This window comes from Bos grunniens, chromosome 11 (genome assembly GCF_055505025.1).
Source record: "Bos grunniens cultivar Pamir isolate PY7600 chromosome 11, Bosgru_T2T1.0, whole genome shotgun sequence".
Lineage (NCBI taxonomy): Eukaryota > Metazoa > Chordata > Mammalia > Artiodactyla > Bovidae > Bos > Bos grunniens.
This window is the reverse complement of record NC_141175.1, coordinates 14,496,811-14,507,659: the sequence shown is the minus strand read 5'-3', so window position 1 is coordinate 14,507,659 and position 10,849 is coordinate 14,496,811. Positions and strand designations below refer to the sequence as shown.

Sequence of the window (10,849 nt, the reverse complement as noted above, 5' to 3'; positions counted from 1 at the left end):
AGCAATTTGTTCAGGAAGTATCCGTGGGAAAAGGATTAGTTTAAGCATCTCATTTGGAAGATTCACTGTGATGACTCTTGATAGGAGAGAGGAGAAATAGAGAGGGAAAGTATCTTGATTAAGCAGAGGCAGAGCCAACTGAAGGATCATCATCACTGGATGTAATTACCCATGATGCCTCATCTCACATGAGTTAAAGAAGCTAACCTCCAAGAACTTGCTTGTTTGCCAAGAATCAGCAGAAACCAGATTCAAGTGGAGCAGAATCCACACGTGTGTTTCTCAAGAGGGTGCTGCCTATGGTTTCCTTCTAACCAACAGCTTTCTCAGGCCCTGTTTCAGGTCTTTGTTTCTCAGGCTGTAGATAAAGGGATTGAGGGTGGAAGTTAAAACTGTGTAGACAATTGTTGCCATGCGGTCCCTGACGGTGTAGGTGGACACAGGCTGTAAATAGACATAGAAGATGCTTCCATAAAAGAGTGTTACCACAGTGAGGTGAGACCCACACGTGGAGAAGGCTTTGCATTTCCCAGCAGCCGAGGGAATTTTGAGAACTGCAAGGAGGATTCGTATATACGAAAAAGTAATGCATAGAAAGGGAGTCACCAAAAAAACAGATCCTTCTATCATCATCACAATTTCATTGACAAATGTGGAGGAGCAGGATAATTTCACCAGAGGGCTGAAGTCACAGAGGAAGTGGTGGATAATATTAGAGTCACAGAAAGTGACCTGATTCAGCAGAAGTGTATGTAGGAGTGAGTGGAAGTGAGGCAATGAGCAGGAGAAGGCCACCAGCAGGACACAGCGGTGATGGCTCATGATGGTGACATAATGGAAGGGGTCACAGATGGCCACATAGCGGTCAAAGGCCATGACTACTAGAAGCCAACTGTCAGTGTTGCCCAAGGCATATATAAAATACATCTGGGTCAGGCACCCAGCATAGGAGATGGTCTTATGTGACAGGAAGTTCACCAGCATCCTGGGGACAATGGTGGTTGTGAAGCAAATGTCAATGAAAGACAGGAAACTCAAGAAGAAATACATGGGGGTGTGCAGTTGAGGGTCAGAGTGGATGGCCAGGATGATGAGCAGGTTCCCTGTTATGGTGACCAGGTATATGATGAGGAAGAGGATGAAGAGTGGCTTCTGGTCCTCAGGCAGGGAGGAGAGTCCCAGGAGGATGAATTCAGAGACTCTGCTGGTTTGGTTGAGTCTTTCCATTGACTTGCATCTAGTCATATACAAGAAGGTTTGTTATTTGTCATATTCCAATTCCATAGCCCAAGTCATGATAACCCAGCAAGTCTTTCTTTCCTCTATTTGGTCACTGTTAGTAGCCGTCCCGGGAAAGCGTGTCCAGCTTATGGTCGTTGATGTGTTCTTCCCTTCCCAAATTCATGGGCATCATAAAGGCCTTGTATTGCAAGCTGGAGAGACAGAAGAAGACAAGTTTTCCTTTAGAAATTGCCAGAGGTGGCCCTCTCTGATTCAAGTTCCTTAGTTCCTATTCTGGGAAAAGTCCTATTTCCTTACTGGGAACATAGCAATAAAACTGACAAATTTTTGCCTTTGTGTAGTTTATGTTGTACTTTGGGAGTTAGATCATCAACAAACAAATACATAACATAGTATCAGGTATGGATAAATTTTGTTAAGCAAATAGAGCAACCTAAGAGAATGGAGCTGACTGGGGAGTGGAGGTGGAGGTATTTTAGATAGGGAAGTCAGAGAGCCCTCATTTTTTATTAAAGCAAATTCTGTTGCATAATTCTAAAGTTTTTCTTTGCAGTGTTTTGGATAGAATAAGAGCATTTGTGAAAATAATCAACAGGGCAAATCTAGGAAGAACGGTAAATGTAGTTCAACAGCATTTTTTCCTCCTCTTGGCAGAGAATGAGAGGTTCATCCTTCTTAGTTCATGGGATGCTATCATCACCAGCCTGTGCAAGTTGTATATAATTTTTCCTTTCTTTAATTCTCCTGTCCTAAATCTCATGTGTACAGGATGGGCATCCTTTGTTGATTATTCAATTCATGTTTAAAAATTCCTCTTTCATATGTTTATTTAAAAATATATGAGAAACATTTATATACATTTTTTTCAATCATATCCAGTTGTCTAACAGTGGATATTGAAAAAACCTGTTTCTTGGTGCTGTAAAAAACTAGGTAATGAGAGATCTTACACTAGCAAAGTGCTTTAAATAAAATTTTTAGAGTCAGCACATCCACCCATGCCTTGTGAATAGACATATTCCATAGGGATTTGTAAGCATTTTGAGATATTGGTTATATATTTTTGGTTACTGTAAAAATCTCCACAATACACACTTACATTATCCCTCACTGTCAAATTGTCAGGCTAATTTCAGGTTTTTACAAAATTTTATGGAAGAAATGTTTGTTTAGGCATTTAGCTTTGAGTGAATCAATAATTATTACTTAAAGCTCAATGTATAACAAATATTACTTCCATAAAATCTTGTAAAAACCTCAACACATCCTGATGGCTCAGTAGGTAATGAATCCTCCTGCAATGCAGGAGACACAGGAGACGCAGGTTTGATCTGTAGTTTGGAAGATCCCCTGGAGAAGTAAATGGCAACCCCCTCCAGCACTCTTGCCTGAAAAATTCCATGGACAGAGCAACTTGGGGGGCTACCGTCCAAGTGTGCAGAGTCAACACGGCTGAGTGACTAAGTGAGCAAATGAAGTCAATATTGTTATTAATCAATATTTATTGAAAGTTTTCAATATCGTGCTTATGCTAAACATCTCACTAAACCCCACAATAAAGAATTGGGAGATATGTGTTGTCATCAGGTGCCTGAGTTTTATGGAAATGAAGCAATTTGCCCAAGGTTACTAAAGGTAGTAAATAGCCATCAGGATTTGAACCCCACTCTGATTTCAGACTCACTCTAAGCATATGCTCTCAAGCATTATGCTAAATCTCTTCTAGCTTTGGTATATTAATTTTCTGTTGCAATCAGGCAAGGTTCTATTTTCTCATTTTGATAATTTCCTACATGAATTACCCTTCTATTCCCTTAACTGACAATGTTTCTTCTCCCATACTCACTTGCAAGAGAGGTGAGTTATCTTTCTATGTTGTAGAGATGGTAGAATTTGAAAATGTGAATATCCATGATTAACTGGCCATAATCAGGCAGAAATAATTGGCCATGCACGACTGGGATATGTCTGGTATGTGGAGCTGTGGCCCTGTGATGCACACTGCCCTGAGTTGAAGACAAAAAGTAGGGGTTTGTTTTGTCCTGCATCACCTGCTCACAAGTTGGTTCCTGATGTTTTGTGAATAACAAGGGAGATACTTTGTTTTTGTCTGTAAAGCAGTTTATCACACACAAATCAATGTTAAAAAAAATGAGTCATTTGCGAAAGGGCTGCTTGGGGAATGCTCAATACAACAATTAGTGGAGATTTGGTTGGATGGCATCACCGACTCAATGGACATGAATTTGGGTTAACTCCGGGAATTGGTGATGGATAGGGAGGGCTGGCGTGCTGCAGTCCATGGGGTTGCAAAGAGTCAGACACAACTGAGTGACTGAACTGAACTGAACTGGTGAATGAATGGGGTTGAGTACTCCAGGTTGTAGATCTCAGGAACACTCAGGCTGATGACTAGAAAAAAGGAGGAAGGTTTCGGATCTGAGAACAAGGAAGAACATTCTAAAAGCACAGGGTGAGTGAATGAGGCTGGGGATTCCATAGTTTTTGTTTCTATTCTACTTATGGGCTCTGCTTCCATTAAAACATGTGGTATAAGGGGACTTCTCTGGTGGTCCAGCGACTAAGACTCAATGCTGCCAACACAGGGAGCTTGGGTTCAATCACTGGTTGACTAAGATTCCATGCTGCCAACACAGGGGGCTTGGGTTCGATCATTGGTCAGGGAACTAGATCCCACATGACAAAATTAAGAATTCATATCCTACAACTAGGAGTCCGCATGCTGCAACAAAGACGCGGTGCAGCCAACATTTTTTAAAATGTGGTATAGATAGCCTAGAAGTCCAACTGGATGGATTTAAAACCAAATGGCATGTGGAAATTTTACTTGGACCTTATGACTTCTCAATCCATGAGTTATTTGAAAGTATCTTGGAGCAAAGAGTAAGATACCAAACTGGATTGGAGTAGCCAAGTGGGTGGCCAGTTTCCTGAAACTCACCTCCATGTCCAGATGCTTTTCTTACCTTCCCAGGCACTCCAGAAGCTGTTCTGCACCACATCTGTTCATCAGGTCACGTCTGCTTCTCACACAAAGTTCAGCTTCCTCATGTGTCTCCCATGAACTTCTGGGCTGATCAATGAGAGAAGCTGGGATGGAGGAGGAGCTGATCTACTACTCCAAAGGGATAACATGTTTCCCTTCCCTGACCTCAACACCCACCTCTTTCCCAACACCTGGTCCTGGGCTCACTGCTGCTCTCCCAGCTCCAGATCTCAGAAGGCAGAGATGCTCTGACTCAAGTGGGAGGACTCTCCTGATTGAGGAAGCCCAGCCAGCTTCTCATGAGTTTGAGGTCTGCTCTACTGGTGTCTGGGGCACTTGTTAGGCTGAGGGAGTTGAGGTGTGATGACCTCTCAGGGGAATTTGTCCCCAGAGAGGGAGTAGAGAGCAGACAGAGAAAGCAGAATGGGAATCACTGTCAGCACTGCTGACTCCCAGGGGACAGGGGACCCCTGAGGCTTCCAGTTTAGATGTTAGGACTAATCTCAGAGCTTCCAAACCTCACTGTGACATCTCAAGGGCATGCTTCAATTTCCTTTACTATGGATTATCAAGAGTGGACAAATATTTATGTGGGTGAATACTTTTATTTTTGGAGACTCAGATGTGGACCAAAATGTATTCTAGGTTTGGGGAGGTCATGAGTCAATGTGAAAGGCTGCAGTTTCTAGGGGATTCCATGGGGGTAGATCAATGGTGTGTACATGCTTTCCACTGTCTGTCTGCATGTAGAGTAGATATTTTACTAGGTGAGATTAGGTTAACATTAATGTATATTTAAAGGGCAGGTTCCAGCAAAAGTTACTGTCACATTTAGCAAAAGAGCTTTGGAAAATAGGTATGTATTTCACAGTTTAGACTAAGAGCAGTGTTTTGAGGTAAAGTGTTGGGGAAAGGAGATATTTCCTAGAACGTTGGCCTTGTCACTTAGTAGTTGCTTTTAATAAGCTTCTTAGCCTCTATAAGCTTCAGGTTCTTCATCTGAAAAATTAGTGTAACAATTCTGGCACCAAAACAAGAAATGAAATTTCCTTTTGAGTTCTATACTGAGAATATTGTATATTACGGTGAATAATATCTACAACAATATTATAGGAAATAAAACACATTCTGCTACCACCCTCAGAGTGCCACTGCCTCACACAGAACATGTATTTGTTGAAGAATGATCACTACAGTAATGTTAGTTAACACATCCATACGTTTACATGGTTAAAACTTATTGACTTGTTTTGGTGAGAACTTTTATATCTGCTCACTCAGACGATTAAAAAAAATTTTTTTTTCAAACTGAGTTATAGTTGATGTACAATATTATATAAGTTTGGGTATCCAACATAGTGACTCATAATTTTTACAGTCATATTCCATTTATAGTTACTATAAAATATTGGGTGTATTCCATGTGGTGAACAATATGTCCTTGTAGGTTACTTATTTTCTGCATAGTGGTTGGTAACTCTTAATTCTCTACCCCATCTTGCCTCTTCCCTCCCCTCTTCCCTACTGCTAACGTATAGTTTGTTCCATGTATTCATGAATCTGTGTCCTTTTTTCAGTAGTTTATTTTTTCAGTAGTCTATATTTAAGTATTATCAGACAGTACTTGTCTTTCTCTGTTTTATTTTTTTAAGGGGAAACTGTTTTATTTAGATCCTTGTTTTTATTCAATGAAAGATTCTTTAAATTATATAGTGCCTTTACAATTTTGAAGTTCCACTTACATGATTTCATATAATTCCATAATAACCCTTAAAAAAAATCCCTAAGCCTCTATTGCCTCTCCGCTCTTCCCTCTCATCACTGGCGGCCACTAGTTTGTTCTCTATCTGTGAATCAGTCATCATCTGTCCTCACACAGAGTTATTACATTATTATTGACCAGACTTCTTATGATGTATGGTGCATCTCTGCAGCTTGTTGATTTATAGCTGGAAGCTTGTATCTCTAATCCCCTTCCACTTTCCCCCTCCCCTCCAAATCCCCTCTGGCTATCACCCATTTGTTCTCTGTATTTATGAGCCTGTTTTCATTTTGTTTTGTTTTTTAGATTACATATTAAAGTGATATTATATGGTATTTCTCTTTCTCTTGTGTGACTTATTTCACTTAGTATAATAGCCTCAAGTTCATCCATCTTGTTGCAAATGGCAAGATTTCATTTTTTATGGCTGAGTAATCATCCATTTTCTATGCATGTTACTGAAAGGTATGTGGGGTTTGGCTGCTCACCTCTCAAAAGTCAACAGACAGATCAGGTTGGTGGAAAGGAAAGTTTGCTTTATTTCAGGTGCCGGCAACTGCGGGGAAGGGTGGCCGACATCGACATCTGTCCAAAGGCCGACTTCCACCCCGACCCCAACAAGCAGGGGGTGAGAGCTTTTACAGACAGACTGGCGGCGGGGTGGGAGTGGGGGCGAGCAATGTATAGAAACAGCATAGTCATTTTCAAACTGGTCATCGTTGATCTGACCAGCATCATCTTGGTTGTTTTAGGTACAGTTAATCTTCAGTTTCAGGGTCCATATGTTCCCATTTCTTTTCAGCCAGTTCTCAGAATTGTGGCCCCTCATGTCCTGGGTACAGTCTGGTCATCAAGCAGTTAACTTCTCCACCTGGGTATTCTAGTATCTATAAGACAGCTCCCAGGATATGGCTCAGAATATTATCTACAGCCCTTGAGAAAGCACTAAAAGTCCTTGACTTTAGTTCAAGCTTAATGACCACCTTATTATTATTTGGTCTCCTTTGACTGTTTTCCTTTGTTTCTGCAGTTCTTCTCTGATTAAACTTACTCTTTGACAAAAGGCAGGCAGAGGACATGATGGTCGTGGGGGTGGGCACCCCCCAAAAGTAGCAGCCTGCTCTGTGTCATGCACACCACATCTTTGTTTAATCTATTAATCTACTGATGAGCACTTAGTGAGCTTTCATACCCTCTTTATTGTAAATAATGCTTCAATGAACATCAGGGTGCATTTTTTTGGATTAGTGTTTTTCTTTAATTCAGGTAAATATCCAGAAGTGAAACTGCTGGATCATTTAGCAGTTCCATTTTAACTTTGTAAATTCCTTCCAGTATAGTTTTCCATCCACATTGAAATCTGGTGTAGTTGAAAGACCAAATTAGATTCCAATGTGTCAGGCAGAGGACAGTAATGTGTCTCTCTCACAATCAAGTACTTGCTTTAACCAGGGTGTTATTCTGGCTACAGAAACATAAAGTAGCAGTTACTACCTGACAGTCACAGTATGTCATAGAGGTTCAAAGGCAGGCATCCTCCTAGTGCAACAGCAAACGTAATGATATGTGACTCAAGTGATAAGCCCAAATTACTATAGTTTAGGCAGGTCTTTAAGGAACTCATTGACATCGTCTTTCTAAATTGTACATAAATTGTATATAAACGGTCTCAATGGACATGAATTTGAGCAAACTCTAGGAAATAGTGAAGAACAGAGAAGCCTGGCATGCTGCAGGCCATGGGGTCTCAGAGTTGGAAAAGATTTAGCGACCGAACAACAACAAAATAAAAGGTCTCAGAAAATTGTTTTAATGTAGGTTTGGTCCAATTCTTCGTCTCATGGAAAAATGAATTCTGGAACATTATTGGCCATGACTCAGCATTACACATGAGATAAACAGTTAAGAACACTAAACTCTTGCTTTGAGGTAGTTTCTTAAGAAAGGAATATCGAATCCCATTCCTGCCTTTATTTTTCATTAGGTGATCTCTCTTCAACTGCCTTAGTTCTTGCACTTTTTCTGATTTCTACCTGTCCTAACCCAAACCGGAATTCTCTGGATAATCAGCTCTGGTTCAACCCTACCACCCTCTATAGGCATGCAGCAAGATGAGACTCTCCAGAGCTGCTGCTTTCCTCCATTTCTGTTGAAGAATTGATGCTTTTCAACTGTGGTGCTGGAGAAGACTCTTGAGAGTCCCTTGGACAGCAAGATCAAATGAGTCCATCCTAAAGGAAATCAGTCCTGAATATTCATTGGAAGGACTGATACTGAAGCTGAAGCACCAATACTTTGGCCACCTGATGCAAAGACCTGACTCACTGGAAAAAACTGATGTTGGGAAAGATGGAGGGCAGGAGGAGAAGGGGGAGACAGAGGAAGAGAAGATTGGATGGCATCACCTACTCAATGGACATGAGTTTGAGCAAACGCCAGAAGACAGTGAAGAACAGGGAAGCCTGACATGCTGCAGGTCCTTAGTGACTGAACAACAGCAATTACCAAATAAGTCACTATATAATCTGTCTGCTACTTGGAGTTTGCACTATTTTTATTATGATGGGGTGGAAAAGCTTTCTGCTTTGAAGATCAGACTCCTGGTTTTTTATGGATGCACACTATTTTTTGAAACACAGATGTCTCCCATTCTCTGTCTACTACAGCCCTTATGCATTAAAACAATAATGCAGTTAATCATAATTGATTTATTTCCTATTGATAAGATTTAATGTTTTGGCCTATTTTTATATTAAAAACTAAGATTCACTCAAATAAAATCTCTACACTCAACATACGGTTATGGCAATATTTCTGTGAGATTCTTAAGACTTGAAGTTTCTAGAATAAGTATTAAATTATATATTTTAAAACATAATTTAGTGATAGATGGATGGAGGAAAGGTTTCAGCATTCCCCTGTGGAATGGATAATTTCTTGATTCTTTCTGGTCATTAGCAATTTTTAGTTGTTTGGTTAAAAAATGATGAAATGAAAAGAAATAAAGTCATAGCAATACAATAAGTGAGGAACAGAAAAACTAAGAGGAGAAAAAGTGAAAACTGAAGTTTTAAACAAGAAAACATTTTTGAATGAGAAAAATGAGGAATTATAAAAATATTCAAAATGAAAGTTAGCTAAAATGTACTCTTTCTCCTCCTCCTCTCCTTCCGTCTCCCCTTTCAAATGTTTGCAAAGGCATCCAACAGCTACAAATTAAGTAATGATTTTTAGCAATATACTGAAATGTGAAGGATTTTGGAGGATAAGTCTTGAAATGAGAAATTTGTTCAGGAAATATCTGTGTGAAAAAGATTGGTTTAAAGCATCTCATCTGGAAGATGCAAAGTAATGAATCTTCATAGGAAAGAGGAGAAACAGTGGGGAAGAACATCATGATTTAAGCAGAAGCAAAGTCAAATAAAGGGTCTTCATCAATGGATGTAATTGACCACAATGCCTATTCTCACATGGGTTAAAAATGTTAACCTCCAAGAGCTTGCTTGTTCACCAAGACCCAGTAGAAACCAGATTCAAATGGGGAAGATTCCCTTGTGTTTTCATCAAGGGGCTGCTGCCTGAGGTTTCCTCCTGACCACCAGCTTCCTCAGACCCTGTTTCAGGTCTTTGTTTCTTAGGCTGTAGATAAAAGGATTGAGCATGGAGGAGAGAACTGTGTAGACAATTGTTGCCACGTGGTCCCTGACAGTGTAGGTGGACACAGGCTGTAAATAAACATAGAAAATGCTGCCATAAAAGAGTGTTACCACAGTGAGGTGAGACCCACAGGTGGAGAAGGCTTTGTGTTTCCCAGCAGCTGAGGGAATTTTGAGAACCGTGATGAGGATTCGTATGTAAGAAAAAGCAATGCATAGAAAAGGAGTCACCAAAAAGGCGATGCTTCTGTCATTAACACAATTTCATTGACAAATGTGGAGGAGGAGGATAATTTCATCAGAGGGCTGAGGTCACAGAGAAAATGATGGATGATATTGGAGTCACAGAAGGTGATGTGATTCAGCAGAAGTGTGTGTAGGAGAGAGTGGAAGTGAGGCAACGAGCAGGAGATGGCCACCAGCAGGACAGAGCGGTGGTGACTCATGATGGTGACATAGTGGAAGGGGTCACAGATGGACACATAGGGGTCAAAGGCCATGACTACTAGAAGCCAACTGTCAGTGTTGCCCAAGGCATATATAAAATACATCTGGGTCAGACACCCAGCATAGGAGATGGTCTTGTGTGACAGAAAGTTCACCAGCATCCTGGGGACAATGGTTGTTGTGAAGCAAATGTCAGTGAAAGACAGGAAACTCCAGAAGAAATACATGGGGGTGTGCAGTTGAGGGTCAGAGTGGATGGTGAGCAGGTTCCCTGTTATGGTGACCAGGTATATGATGAGGAAGAGGATGAAGAGTGGCTTCTGGTCCTAAGGCCGGGAGGAGAGTCCTAGGAGGATGAATTCAGAGACACTACTGGTTTGGTTGAGTCTTTCCATTGACTTGGGTCTAAGTTATATGCAATTGTTTTGTTATTTCACATGCTCCAATTCCATTGTCCAAAACAGGAGAACCCACCAAGGCTTTTTGGTTACCAGTAGCAACTGTACTTTCCCAAATAATCTGTCTGTAATGCAGGGGACCTGGGTCAATCACTGGGTTGGGAAGATTCCCTGGAGAAGGGAATGGCTACCCACTCCAGCATTCTTGCCTGATGAATTCTATGGACAGAGAAGCCAGGCAGGCTACAGTCCATAGTGCCACTAACACTTTCACTTTCACAGCAGGTGTGCAGGGAAAGCTTCTCATCCTCATGGTCCATGATGTGGTCTTAGCTTC

General features: G+C 40.9%; 1 protein-coding gene and 1 pseudogene across 1 annotated transcript; both read right to left on the bottom strand.

The window, feature by feature from the left end:
- Window positions 1–297: 297 nt before the first annotated feature.
- On the bottom strand, window positions 298–1,421 carry LOC147362630 (olfactory receptor 1L8-like). Its single transcript, XM_086323372.1, has one exon. The coding sequence runs from the start codon at window positions 1,243–1,245 to the stop codon at window positions 298–300; it is 948 nt and encodes a 315-aa protein (XP_086179498.1). The 5' UTR covers window positions 1,246–1,421.
- Window positions 1,422–9,574: 8,153 nt separating this feature from the next.
- Window positions 9,575–10,509, bottom strand: LOC147362629 (olfactory receptor 1L8-like; annotated as a pseudogene).
- Window positions 10,510–10,849: the final 340 nt, after the last annotated feature.